Source organism: Hippoglossus stenolepis, chromosome 2, assembly GCF_022539355.2.
Source record: "Hippoglossus stenolepis isolate QCI-W04-F060 chromosome 2, HSTE1.2, whole genome shotgun sequence".
NCBI lineage: Eukaryota > Metazoa > Chordata > Actinopteri > Pleuronectiformes > Pleuronectidae > Hippoglossus > Hippoglossus stenolepis.
In genome coordinates, this window is record NC_061484.1 from 25,707,404 (window position 1) to 25,722,197 (window position 14,794).

Genomic DNA, 14,794 nt, shown 5'->3' on the forward strand with positions numbered 1-14,794 from the left:
ATATCATCGAACATCTATCTTAATATAGCCGACTACAAGGGCCGTCTGACAACCGCGGCAGCTCATGAAAATTCCGCCCCACGAATCTACCACCATCTCCTCCTCCTCCTCCTCCTCCTCCTGCTCAATAGTCTATGCGCACTCACGCACACGCCTGCACGCACACACACACGGTGCAGCTGGCGCGGCTATTATTTTCCCATTTCAATTTGACACCCCTGCCTTTCATGCTAATTCTATTATTGTAGGAAGTTTATGTGATTCCATATCACTAGAAATCGGTAATGTCTAATAACCCTTTGGGCTGAAAGGAGGAGGAGGAGGAGGGTGGTGGTGGTGGTGGTGGTGGGGGTACTGCCTGGAGACCCATGGCAGCCAGTGGGAAAATAATTACTTTCATATCAAAACTCAGCAGGAGGCGCAGGGTCCTATAGCCCGCGGCCACTAACCTCATTCCAGCTCGGCCTTTCAAATGAATAAATTTGTTAAAGCAATAAATACAAACAGCCAGACGGACTTGAGCAGCAGCTCCGGCTCACTACACAGAGAAAAAGGGGGATTTATCTGCTGTAACGCGACAAAACTCCGAGCCGGCACATGATCCAAGGTTCTGCCACACAGCAGCCGGCCCCTGCTTCCTCCCTTCACCCCCTGGCCAGTGCAAAGACAGTGATTCAATTTAAACAATAACTTTATTTATCAAAATGTTCACATATAAATATCATTTTCTCGTTTTTTCTTTACAATATCTGAGGATTTTTGTTGTGTGATGCTTATTGTAGCCTTGTTTTTCTTACAAGTTGGTCACAAAACAAAAGAAAAGAGAAGAAAGAACCTGCTTCTAAAAGAGTTTGGGCCTAAAGCCTGAAGATGGGGACAGCCACGGCTTTCAGCGACCATCTGGATTGATCACACGTGATGATTAAAAAATAGATGAGAATTAAGTCTCCTGATTCCTGATATGTTTTCGAGTGTCTCAGCCGAGCTTTGGGAATGTTTGAATTGTGTGAGCAGTGTTCCTGGTCCTTTGTTTATGTTTGCTCCTTGCAAGTGTTAGTCCATATCGACATCTTCTCCATCTGTTCCGGGTGTTTCTTGACAGTCTGTGTTTGCCTTGAGACACTCGGAGAGGTCTGGAGACGCTCGCTCCTCGCTTGCGCCCTTCTCTCTCGCACGCGGCTCGGCAGCTTGGCAGCCGCCGGTCACCGCCTCCGTTTGAACTTTCGGAGTCCCCTCCTCGCCACTGTCGCTGGACGGCGCCGAGCTCAGCCTGGCCAGAGCTGCCTGAGCCGCGCTGTTCGCTGGAGGAGAAGCGGGGAATCTCCCGTCACCGCCACACTCCTCCTCCATGTCTGTTCCATCCACTCTATTGCTAATGTGATTGTGGTGATGCTGCGCGCTATGCTCCGTATGATCCGAGTTTAGAGGCTTAGTGACAAAGCTGGAGAGGTCGGAGGGAGCAGGACTCCCCTCGCTTGGCACACACCTCTGTCCCAGGCTGAACCTGTTAATGCCGTCCTGACACGGTGTGGCCTTCAGGGCTGTTTGGGGCACTAGAAAGCCCAAGGGCTGATGTGTAATGGGGTAAAGCAAGAAGTGACCTTTACCCACCAGTGTCCTCTGACTGGGCAGAGAAGGGAAGTCCAGCTGGGATTTCCGTCGAGGCGTGGCGTCAGAGAGGAGGCTCTCCACGCTGAAAGGGTTTCTTTTCTGCAGGGCGGAGGACCTCGGGCCTCCGGGGCTGGAGCTGTGCGTGCTGCACGGAGAAACCTGCTCCGCTTCTCCTGCGGTTCTTTGGTTTTGGTGGTTTTGTAGTGGGCTGAAGTCGTGTCTCGTTTGGTCACAGCTGGATTCAGTTTGGTGTCCTCCTGCACCTTTTGTTGCTGGCAGGTCGATGTGAATAGTCCCGTTAATGTTCGTAGGCTGCTGCTCGCTGTCCGTGAACTGGGAGACCCCGCTGTCGCTCTCGGAGCCTCCGGGCGTGTGGAAGCTGTCACCCGAGAGAAGTTTGTTCTGCGACTTCAGCAGCTTCCGCTCCTGTTTCCGCTTCTTCTTCTCGGCGCGCTCCAGATCCCGGCGTGCGATCTCCTCGGGGTCCATGGGCTCGCCGCTGCACGTGGTCGGGTGGGAGTTGTGAGCGGGCCGTCCCGGACCTTTCTTTGTGTTCTCCTTCTTTCTCCATTTAGCTCGGCGGTTTTGGAACCAGACCTGTTGACATGAACACACATAAACACACACATGAAATACACGTAAACACAGGTGGAAAATGTTCTTTCCATTCACTGTTTAAGGTCAGACATGGGTCTCTGCCATTTTGAAACTGTTGCTGAGATGATTAGTCAATTAATCAACTAGTTGGCCCGAAATGATTTTGATAGTTTATAAGTTGTTAGAGTCATGCAATGAGGAAAAATACAGATTCGCTTGTTTTATCTTTTTCATTAATGAGACATTTTTCATCTTTTCCCTTTTTATTTTAGTGTAAAATTAATATCTTTGAATTGTGACTTGGACAAAAAGCAAATATGAGATGTTGTAGTTTTCAATATTTTACAGAGCAGATCAAAGCAATGTAAAAATAACAGACACTAAAAATAATATTGAGTTTCAGGACTTTTTGAAACTACAGCTATGATATAAATTTGGTAAAATGGAGTATTTGTTCATCCAGGGCTGGAACTGCAAAACTATACAAAAGTAAAAGTATTACAAAATGATATTTGTGTATGTTCTGAAACATGTAATATTCCTTTTTGACAATTTATGATAAAAAGAATGGATTAAACCTTGTTGTAATTTTTAAGTGCCAGTTTCTGTGTTGGTTCTGGACCCTGGATTAAGGTGTAACGTGTTCCTAATATTCAGCTTCACAAAACCAAAACCCGAATTCACTGAAGTGGACACACAGGGATTGATAGTGTGTGTGTGTGTGTGTGTGTGTGTGTGTGTGTGTGTGTCTGCAGCCAACAGCAGATCCCACACCTGCCCTGGCAAACCATATAAATCAGTGTCAGAGTGGTTATCAGATCAGATCGGGACAGAACCAACAAACCCAAACAAGCCTGAAACAAAAGGAAACCATCCTCCTCCCTCTTTGTTCGCAGCTGCTTCGCAGACACATCAGCGGGTCACAGCGGTGCAGCAGCAGACGCGCGGATGTGCCGGTGTTAATTACCAATGAGTCTGCGTAATGGCCAACTCCACCAATTACATTTAATTGTACCGTAGCCAAATCAGCCACATCCCGGCTTTATTGTGTGTTCTTTTGCGCGCAGGCCTCCGCTCGCCTCCCCGGCTCTGCTCGCTCCCCGCACCGGGCCAGCACAGGGCGCTTCCCCCGCCCGGGAGCCCTCGCTGCCCGGCCTCTGGGCGCGCTCAGGGCCGCGTGTTCGCCGCTGATAACGCCCCGAGTTCGACGCGCGCACCGAGTCGGATCCGCGCACCGTTGCATAATAAAAAGGACGAGACACCGACATCGTGAGCGACAAAAGGCTTCTTATGAATTGTTAATGTTGGTTCTATCTTTCCCCCGCAAACCTGCTGATAAAGGCGCGTTAAGCGGCTTGAGGGAACAATAATCTGAGGTTTAGGAGCGAAATCCCCCGAACAACACAACACACGGCGGCGGAGAGATGCGCCCCTGTCCCGCGTCTCCTCCATCCATCCCTCCATCATCCATCCATATGCATCCATCTATCCCCCCCACCACCCCTCCATCCATATATATCCCTCCATACATCTATATATGAGAGTGGAGAACATGCATGGAAATACATGAAAACACACGAGTGACACATGCTGTTACACATTTACTACAAAGGCTGATATGTGCACAACCCATTTCTATATTTTATCATCATTATTACCCACTATTATCATTATTACTACTAATATTATTATGAATTAAACTCTAATAGTATTAATAGTAAAATAGGAAAGGTGGCAGATTTTACAAAACCATTTTTTTTTACTTCAGAGGAATTTCTCAAAAAAGATGATTTTATTCTTGTGTGTTGTTAAATAAAAATCCTTATTCTACTTATAAGTATCCTAATTTATTATTATTATTATTATCATTAATTGGCTATTATTATTATAATTTGTATAGTATTAGTAGTATAATTAAATTAGGTAAACAGTGTTGTCATTGATTGTTCAAATGAACAAAAGGCATAATCTTAAAATATACAATAAAATAACCCAATATAATATCGTTTTACTATCACTTCATCAATTTTATCTTCAACAACAAATATAATCATCAAACATGATTTAAAATCTTAAATTAAACCGTCTACAGTATAAATTGTAAAGGGTGGAATTGCCTTTGAACTGTCAAATAATAAAAAAAAGAATAGTAGTTACCATTTTCTTGGTTTGCTCAGTAGCCTTGTTTTTATTAACCCATAAATCAATAGGTTGCCTCCATGCATAATTCAAAACAGAGCCTTTATTGATGCTCTGATAATTGACAAATGGCTGTCTCGGTGTGGACCGTCACAAAACAGACGATTTATTCTTACAATACAATAAGATAGTGGGTTGTTGATAAATTGAATTATGACATTTTTTTTAAAAGCCTATATTGAAAAATCGGGAGGAATATGATTAAAAAACTAAATCTAGGGGTGGGGAGAAGCCCCAACTCCAACTATAGAAATAAAAGCAGTGAGTGTATTTTGAGGTGTTTACCTGAACCCTGGACTCCACGAGGTCGAGCCTGAGCGCCAGCGCCTCCCGCATGAACACGTCCGGGTAGTGACTCTCGTTAAAGGCCTTCTCCAGCTCCTCCAGCTGCCAGCCCGTGAAGTTGGTCCGTGTGCGTCTCCGCTTGCAACCGGGACTGTCCTTATCCGGGTCCCCAGAATCTGCACCGGCGCGTGTGTGTGTGTGTGTGTTTTTTTGTGCAAGTGCATGTGTGTGTTTGTACAAGTGCATGTGTGTGTGTGTTTGTGTGTGTGTGTGAGGGAGAAGAGAGAGAGAGAGAGAGAGAGAGAGGTTCATATACAAAAGAATCTCGTGGCAGATAATTTACCTGTAAATCAGCAATTTAGTGTAAAAACTCACTGTTGTCACATCTTGTTTTTTACCCTTTTGTTTTTCATTAACTCCACAAAATTTGTTTGCCTTTAAAAAAACACACTATTATTCTGTATTTGTAATCAAATATGAACTATAAAATTTTTTGACCATTTAACCTCAAGTGCAACAATGTAGCCCTTTGAATAATAGCTCTTTTTACTTTTATTTTGGAGTCCATTTCCGTTTTTACAGGGACATTATTATAAATGAGCGTTCACTTAAACTTTCCTTTTTTAAAGAAAAAGCTCCAAAACTTTTAAACCTCATTTTCTCTGCAGATTTATCACCTCAACAGCTTAAAACGTATAAAACATCTCCTCAGAAATCCTCTTTAAAATGTCTTAATTTGATCCTAAACTATTTATATTTCTGAGACTTCCTGTTGCAATCACGGTTTCCCGGCAGCGGAGGAGAGAGAGCCAGGCCTACCTGAGAGTTTGTACTGCGGGCCGTCGGGCGACAGCAGCGGGTTGGAGCCGACCACCGAGGCCGAGCAGGAGCCGTTAAGTAATCCGTCTATGGAGAAGGGCACGGCGGCCGCGGACTGCAGCTGGTGCCCGCCGGCGAGCTCGTAGACGTGCTGGTGTGGATGGTGGTGGTGGTGATGCGGGTGGTGGTGGTGGGCACCGAGCGGGTACGGGAAGCCCACCAGCCCGGCCAGGGAGCCTCCGAACTGGGCGTGAGGATGCTCGAGTACCCGACTGTCCATGGTCGCCGGGGCTGAAGACGCAGAGGGAGGCGGTGTGGCTGAACATGCAGTCAGGAGAGGAGGAGGAGGAGGAGGTGAAGCAGGAGGAGGAGGAGGAGGAGGAGGAGGAGGCGGTGAAGGGAACCCGGGCAGACGAGCCTCTCCCGCGGCCACAGATCGGTGTGTGGAGCCAGTGAGGAGGCGGCGGCGGGGACCGGGGCTGCACGCGCTGTCTCACGGTGACGGGTCTGTGCGCGAGCCTCCTCATTAGGACTCCTCCGTCTGCGGCCCCGACCAATAGGAAGCGTTAATGGCCCCGTGACGTCACAGGCGCGGTTAATGGGGTAGGCTAAGAGCACGAGGTAAAAACAGAGAGAGAGAGAGAGAGAGAGGGAGGGAGAGGGAGAGAGGGGGAGAAAGTAGGTAAACACTCTCTCTTTCTTTCTCTTTCTCTCTTTCACTCGTTTTCTATATCTCTTTCTTTTTCTTTCTTTCTTTCTCTCATCCCTTTTTACTTCTCTCTCTCTTTCTTTCTTCTTTTCTTACTTTCTCTCTCTCTCTCTCTCTCTCTCTCTCTCTCTCTCTCTCTCTCTCTCTCTCTCTCTCTCTCTCTCTCCCTCTCTCTCCGGATCGATGGTTAATTACACCTGATGCAGTTCTTTAATTGAATCCTGTCAAAACACTCACAGACAGAAGTGATTGATGGAGCGACTCCTTCAAGTTCTCAGGAATAGAAGCTGCATCCTTTATATTTTTCATTTAAAAACAAATTTCCTGCACCGCAACAAAACTTATAGAGGGTTTGAAAAAGTAGATTAATTGATGGTTACCAAATCATTTATCATTGATCGGCTATTAGCCAATAATAACAACAACTTTGACGTTGCCACATTGTTGGATATTCTCTGCGGCCCAATGGATCAATGACTTCATGGGCTAATGGGCACAGGCCCGTGGGATCAACAATTAAGAGACAAAGGCGACCAAAAAGAAGAAAATTAACACAAATAGATACAAAACTAACACAAATAGATAAATAATGACCCCAAAAAAAGATGCAAAGTGTTGTTTAAGAGATGTATGTGGCTGCATTAGTGGTTGATTTGTGTGTCTGTCAGTTCCTCGCAGGGTTCAGGGGCCTTTGTGTCATAATCCATGCAGACCCTTTACCTGCTGTTAAAGCTCTTTACCTCTTTAAGATAAAACCAACACCATACTAACATTCATAACTGCTGTAATGACTGATTAGAAACTCAAAGTACTTATTAATAGTTTACCCTGATCAATAACTTTATTATTGCTGAACAGAAACAAACATATTCACACAAAATAACGTGAATTTAAGATGCAATATAAAAAATAAAAGAGCTCAAGAGGTCAAACAGTTCATCACACAGGGCTCCATCATTAGAGATATGATGGATCATGAAGGGGGATTATCTTCCGCGATCTGGCAACCCAAAGGTAACTGATCTATAACTTATAATTGATCTACAGATAAATGATTTATTAATGTATTAATAAAGCCACAAATAACAACTTACAAGTCCTTTATACTTATTAGAAGGGGGTACATTAACTTAAAGGAGCAATAACTGTCTTTCCTTTCTCCTCATCTCTCGTCTCTGCTCTGTCACATATGTGTGTGTGTGTGTGTGTGTGTGTGTGTGTGTTAGTGTGTGTGTTAATGTGTGTGTTAGTGTGTCTTACAGGGGCATTCAGGGCCAGATTGATCCAATAACAGCACCTTTATCATCCCCCCTTTTCCTGAGCTGTCACATTGCATTTTAAACTACAAGGCTCTTTCCATCACCCAGACAACCCCCCACCCCCCCCTATCCCCAACACACACACACACACACACACACACACACAGCTCACACTGATGTTTATAGACGTACAGTGTGTTGTAGTCGACATAATGTGATGTTTCATGAATTCAACCCTCCCACACTGACTCCAGTCAGACATTAACGTGCATGAAGACATGATTGGACGATATTGGATGATTTTCCACATGAGGCTTCACCCTGAATTATTTAAGTCGTTTCAAACCTTTACATTTTTTCGGTGTTTACTTCACAATAAAACTACAATCACGTGTTTATTCACACACGACCAAGAAATGATTCATACTTCACCTTCATGCAGCCGTTTGTTCAGTCACTAAACAGAAGCTTCATATTAATGCATTATAACAACTTGGTTTTGCAGTTAAATACAGTGAATGCCTCAGATTTTGGTGAAGCTTTGGTTTGCGACCAAGAAATGTGCATCAAGACATTTTAGTTCAATCGGACTGAAATAAAAAATGACATCCATCCATTATACTCTGTATTTTACACCTCTTAAATCCTTTTCAAAATAAAGCCCATTGCTGTATTTGAAAGGCTATAAAGTAAAGATGACATCACCCACACCTTTTTCTTTTTCTTTTTTGTCAGATGATTTTATTGATGATTGTGGAATATTTTGTGTCGTAGATTTTGTATACAGGGATTTATTATCTAGATTTCAGAGTCGACCCACTGACCGACCAAGAGTCGCTCTGCTAGCAGCTAAACCAAATAATTTATTTGCCATAACATTTAAATCTCTCATCCAGAAAATGAGTGTGAAAATCGCACCCATCTTGTTTTTTTTTATTGAAAAACAACGGACACGACAATGACGAGCGAACCCATTTCACTAAAAAACCCGAACATGTGACCGCAAACTGAGCATTGCTCTGTGTGAGCCTAGTGGAGGTCGAGACAACTGCAATTACAATCTCACGTTATCCTGTTGAGCTGAGGGTCTCGTCTCATGCTGGGGAAACGGTCCTCGGATTGAAGTGTGCATTGGTAAATGAAAGGATTTGAAATTTACAATCACGGCTCAGGCCAGGAGCAACTGGGCGCCCAGGTGGACATCTTTGGGGAAGCCACAGAGGGAGAGGATTGCGGTGCGGGTGGGGGGGTGTGGGGGAGAAGGGGAGAGAAAGATTATACATATAAATTGTAAATGGTGTCGCAGGGGCCAGATCTTGCCCGAGGCGGTGACTGCTTCATTTGTGTTAAATTTCTTGACAGAAAGCCACCCGCGTGCTGGTGAATACTGAATGGTAATCAGAGCTGGTTGAATAAGTGCCTCCCCCCTTCCATTACTGTGAATTAATTCGACTTTATTTATCCAATTTCTGGAGCTGACAGAATGTTAATTTGAGTTGAGATTTCTCTCTGCTGTTCTGCCTGTGACCCGTAGCCCTGGGATTGGCGTGTTGTAATAACCTGAATCTCTCACCAGAAGCTCCGATAATTGTTACCTTATTAGCATGTAAATTGTTTAATTAATATTATTATGAAGAACCATATAATCCCTCCGTTACTTGACCCCGAGTCCACACGCGAGCGGGCTTTCTGCATTTCAATGTCTCGTTTTTAAATGGGCTCTTTAATGTTGGCTGGCTGTTATAAACCCCCCCTTTCCTCAATCTTAGTGCAACTTTGAACGGCTTGAGAGGCGCTTTTGATGTCCCCCTTCTCTATCCCTCCTTTTTCCACCCTCTCTCTATTCCCTTTTTTTTTATTTCTTTGCCGCTTTTTCCTGATGTGTATTTATTTTCCTGCTGCCATTTTTTTTGAACACCCAAAAAAAAAAATCCTACGCCTTCTTGTCATTTGCTTATAAAAGCTTTTTTCTCCTTTCAAAAGCCTTCGTCTCTCTACTTTCCCAGTGGCTGTTTGAGCCAAACACATGCAGAGCTCAATGAAAAGCAGCCCTTGACACGAGGTCCTAAGAGACCGCAGCATTTAAATTCGCCTTTCTTCCTTCCTCCTCCTTTTTTGCCGGGCACGAGTGACATTGTCAGATGCTAGCTTTAATTAACTTGATAATAAGATGGGCGACTCGCACACGGGCCAGGGTTCGGCGTGCCTCGCCTGCAGCCCCCCCCCCCTCTCTCCTCCGTCTCTGTGCAGGCGACACAACCAAACCCACACTTAAAGGAAGATCAGGCAGAAACACAACAAAACATTAGTCCCCGCTGAGGTGACGGCTTCTGAGCTGTCGTATAAGATCTGAGGCTGAAAAACACTTACTTTTAATGTGGTCGTGATACGTGTCAGAAAGCCTGTGAAGTCAGGGAATCCCCCAAATAAACAGCAGATCACTTTTCTAAGCTCCTGTCTGAAGGAAGTCAGATGTTCTCTGAGTCGACTGAACATTTTCCATGTTGTGCAAAACATAATTTGTCATATACAACATCCACTTAACAGCTAATAGTCTGTTTGTGTCTCGTTTTATTAGATGTCTATAATTAACATCTGGTCTAAATAAACAGTTTGAGTGTTGACACAATATCAACGTTATTGTTCTAATTTGCTTTCAGGACATAGACGGAAATCTTTCTTTGCTGTTACTTATGTTTCTTTCATTCTTTTTCTTATGCCATTACTTTTAAATGCTGATGTATATTTAATCTGCTGTCTGTGATTATATATTTTGTTTTATATAATTTGCTGTTTTTGATTTTTAATGACATTGTATTAATTTACTTCTTGTTTTGGTGTTTTGTTTTCTTGTTTTCATTTCATCCAAGCACTTTGGAACAGCTGTTTTGAAAGATGCTGTATAAATACACAAGATAAGAAATACCTAAAGTGACAGAAAAAACATTTTTCAGAAAAATCTTATTGGACATTTACTTTATGACTTTTTTTAGTTCGGTCCATGTCCCACCTGCTAACATGGAGGAAGTGGACTTTATGAACTATACCGCAGCGAGCCACCAGGGGGCAAACATGATGTTTTGGTGAGCTGTCATTTCGTCCATCTTTATTTTCAGCCATTGCTTCAAGCACTTTTCTGCACTTCATTCATGATGTCGACGTTTCTGCCTCTAGATCATTATTAGAATAATTCAGGTGTTTTAATCAAGCGGCGTCTTTAAGGTCAGAATTAAAATGTGTCGTAAAATTTGGTTTAGCTTCTAAAACCTGCAAAATTAACGCTTTGTGTTTAATGAGCAGCATCTTTGACGTCACGTGAGCAAACCGAAAAAAGCATTTAGCTCAAAGCACTGTTGTGCAGCCGAACAGAACAGTGCCCGGCGTAAATAATTAACCGGTAATGGCCGACACCAGGAGAGGCAACAGACACATCAGTCAGCCACTGGACAGTTGTTCTGAGTGTTAATCTTTGCTTAAAAGCACTTCAACCGTGGTTACTGGAGGGAATCAAACCCTTTTCCTGCCAGAGCCAAAAACCGTCCAATCACAACAACCCTACTTCGCTTGTATTTATAGACCTGATGCCAAATTACATGAAGGTCTCAGGACTCGAAGGTTCATGTGACCAATTAGCAAATAAGCTTTTAAAATTAATATTGAGGGGACAGGGCATTTGCCATCAGGGCCCCGAGACTCTGGAACGTCATTTTTTGAAGTTATTATTATTATATATTTGAATATATCTTTATATTTCATTGTGGCATGACTTGAGAAAACGTTATATCTGACTTATGTTTTCACCCCTGTGTCCATTTGTCTGTTGCTTTGTTTGGGCCTTGGAGGAGGTGTTTGCCCTTCTAGTTTAGAATGTGTTTGTAATTATGAAAATTATCTTTAAGCTCATCTCAGATTTTATTCTAAGGTTTATTCTTAAAGTGACACTTTCTACACGTGTCCAGAAAACGTGCACACAAGGTAAAATGATCGGTCAACGTACTGAACTCTATGTGAGGTCACTGTCCTTTGGAGAAACACGTCGTCATCAATCAAACTTAGGTTCCATTCAGGAGAAACTCACCACTTCCTAATAAATAAAACTAACTAAGCCATCTGTTACTGCTCAGAATAAGAATCTCCTTTGGGCCACAAATCTCCCAACGTGCCTCTTGAGAGATGGAATCAAGTCATATTTATTTTTTAATTAGCAAACTAAGGTGAAGCATTGGAGATTTAATTACTTAATTACTGGGTGCAAGTTAATTTTTAACCATCTGAAATGAAGTCAGTCATTATTTAGTCGATTGGTTGATAATTAAGTGTCTAATCTAAATTAATTGTTGGGAGGCGGCTGGTTTTTGATCCTGCCGTGTGCTTTGTGCAGCCTCAAACCAGGAGAACTAGATGCCATTCCAATTAAAAGTGAAGGGGCTCTAATGTAATGATGTTTTGCTTTTTTCCCCACAAATCTTTTTCCTGACACATAATGGAAGCTTTGATAATTTAGAGCAGGAAAAGAACCATTTCCAGGCAAGTGCGTTTTAGCTCTTTCCCTCCACGCAATTAAAAGCGTTTTTTCCTCCGTCTAATTACGAGCGTGATTGTGCTTTGGACAGAAGATTTTGAAGGAAATGCAAACAGCGATACGGAGCTGAAAGTTATTTTTCCCTTTAATTCACCTCCTGTTTGATAGATTAATGGGTTTTTTAAATCTCTCCCCGGTTAAACACTGTACATATATAAATGAATCTAACGAGAACCAGACGTCCTCCGGAGCAATAATTCCATTTCAATTAAAACTGACTTATCACCTTTTACTAAAACGTGCGTAATATGCCAAAGATTTTCAATGCTTGAAAGAGTCCAAAATGCCATTTTAATTGTTATCAGCGAGTTGGATCTCCCCCCTCTCTCTCCCTCCCTCCCTCTCTTTCGCTCTCCCTCCTGCCCACCCCCACTTTTTTTCCTTGGTTGTCTTGGCACAAGCCGCACGGATATAGACCTAATTAACCCCCCTTACCCCGCAGGGAAATCCGCTATGCAAATTAACATTTTCAAAATACAGTAATGATATAATTTGAGAAATGGTGACGCCAATTTTTTACGCACTGACTCGGGGAGTATTTTGCATTTACATACGAGTGACCCAATCAATACTTTTCCTCCATATCTCTTCATCATGTGGAGGGGGGGTGGCGGGGGTTGGAACACATGCCCAGTTCTGATGGGCACATAGAGGAAGAATGGATCAGCCCATTTGGCCACTGGCTGGCTACTGGAGCCCAACAAAACCATCTGCTCGGAGAGAAACAGTGGAGGGGTGGAATTAGGGAGGAGAAAGTCACCTCCCTCCCTCCCTCCCTCGTCTCCCCCCACAGAGCTCAGCTTAAAGCCACTCTGTAAACCAGGAAAGATGTTTTAATTAGGCAACAAGTTCATGCTCATCTCATTTTAAATCACTTTAATGAATAGCTCGCTCTGGAACAGAAGGACGGGACGCTGAATGAAACAAAGGTGGTTTTCTTCCGTGTTTCATTTTCTCACCTTGTGTCTCCTGACCCTTGGAATTTCAATTTGCTGTATAAACACCATTTACGTTGACTTAGTATTTAAATGTATTTAATCTAATACACGTCGGTGTTACACAAGGGCCCTGAACATGAGGCTGGAATATTCAATAACTACGATCACATCACATCAACAATCAGGTGCAAGCTTCATTTTATTCTTTATTTAATTATCTATTAAACTCTTCATGACGTGTAAATATATCCTTAAATATGCTCTTTATTGTTATACTTAATCCATAAGTGAAGACATTGCACAAACGAGGATTATTAAATCAGTAAATTATATGTTTCGTTCATTTTTACACTGTGTTGGTTTTATCACAGTTTGTTTATATTGTTTTGGAGATCACCTGTACGTTTATTATCAATTTCTACTGCTCCTCAATTGCTTACACGTACTATCAACTCGAGCCAAGTGAGTAGAGAGAAGTTTTCCCTGTGTACATTCTGACCCTTCAGAGAAAATGGATATTTGAAAGTTGTTAGGTGTTTTAAGATGATGTTTGAGGACCTGAACCTCAGCGACACATCCAGAGTCGACTTGTATTAGAACCAAGACTCAACCTGATTTCATTTAATAACACGTGACCTCTTCAGTTGACAACTTTCCAAACTGAATCTATGTGCAACAGTCGTCTGACACTTTGTTAACATTCAAGTTCTCTATGCCTCTTTACAGATAGAAGCTCATGTGGTGACGTTTACGTAGAAGCACCTGAAAGAAGAGCTTGAGGAAAGTGTTGTGATTTCACTCTGTGTCTCACAGCTTCTATTTAAAGATGAAAATATGATTCTGCAACAACCCCTGAAATGTGTGTCGTCCAAATTAAACCGATAAGGTTCAACTGGTATTCTTGAAAAAACGCTTTAACTTACTTTCTTCATCAATTAATGCTCAACTATTACAGGATCCACTAGGATACAGGCATCTCTTAATAGAATGAAAAATAGTAGAACAGAATAGAATAGTAAGTTTTTATTGACATTTTACAGAAGAAAGCTGTTCAATGAAATTAGAGGTGGTACTTTTGAAAGATTTATAAACAAAAAGGTTAAAATCCTACAGAAGACAAACCAATAAATATGAGATTAATAAATACCTTAAAATAGAAGTGTAGCTATTTGTTCTTGCACAGAATGGATATTGCACTTAAAAATAATGTGAATATATACGTCAACATATCACATTTATGAGTTTTGAGTTCTGACGGCAAAGAAACTGCTCTTGAGTCTATTTGTCTGCATCAGAAAACACACGATACTGTTTACTACATGAGACTTTAATGACATAATGAAACCACATCACTGCAGTGGATGATCAGGGTCGTTTTATTGGAGGAATAACCAACAAAAATTAAAATCCCCCCCCGAAGCCATTTCTCCTTTACTCTGAAATTAAAGTTCAGTTCCTCTTGATCGTGGAAAGAACCACTTCTGTTGCCGTGTGTTTCTCATGTCGTGTTTTCGCTGCAGCTCGCGGCAGCATGTGGTCGATGGCACGCCGCCAAAGTGACAGGACAGTTTAAGCAATTAATGCTCAGAGATATCAGTCAGTGAGAGCAAATAATTTCACATAAACTGCCAGTCCACCAAGCACAGCCTAATGATACCCTCCGGAATATCCCTTCCTAACATATGCCTAATTGTTTACAACCGCTTGTTTACATAAATACAAAATGCTGCAGGGGAGGGGGGGGGGTGGGGGAGCGGAGGAGGGTTTAGAATCACTACACTATCAGACAGAGCCG

General features: G+C 42.7%; 1 protein-coding gene across 1 annotated transcript; it reads right to left on the bottom strand.

Moving 5' to 3' along the window:
* Positions 1-732: 732 nt before the first annotated feature.
* Positions 733-6,028, bottom strand: LOC118124477 (homeobox protein unc-4 homolog). The gene is made up of 3 exons (XM_035182347.2): positions 5,512-6,028; positions 4,693-4,868; positions 733-2,208 (listed from the first exon to the last, which is right to left on the bottom strand). The coding sequence occupies exons 1-3, from the start codon at positions 5,789-5,791 to the stop codon at positions 1,054-1,056; spliced, it is 1,611 nt and encodes a 536-aa protein (XP_035038238.1). The 5' UTR covers positions 5,792-6,028; the 3' UTR covers positions 733-1,053.
* Positions 6,029-14,794: the final 8,766 nt, after the last annotated feature.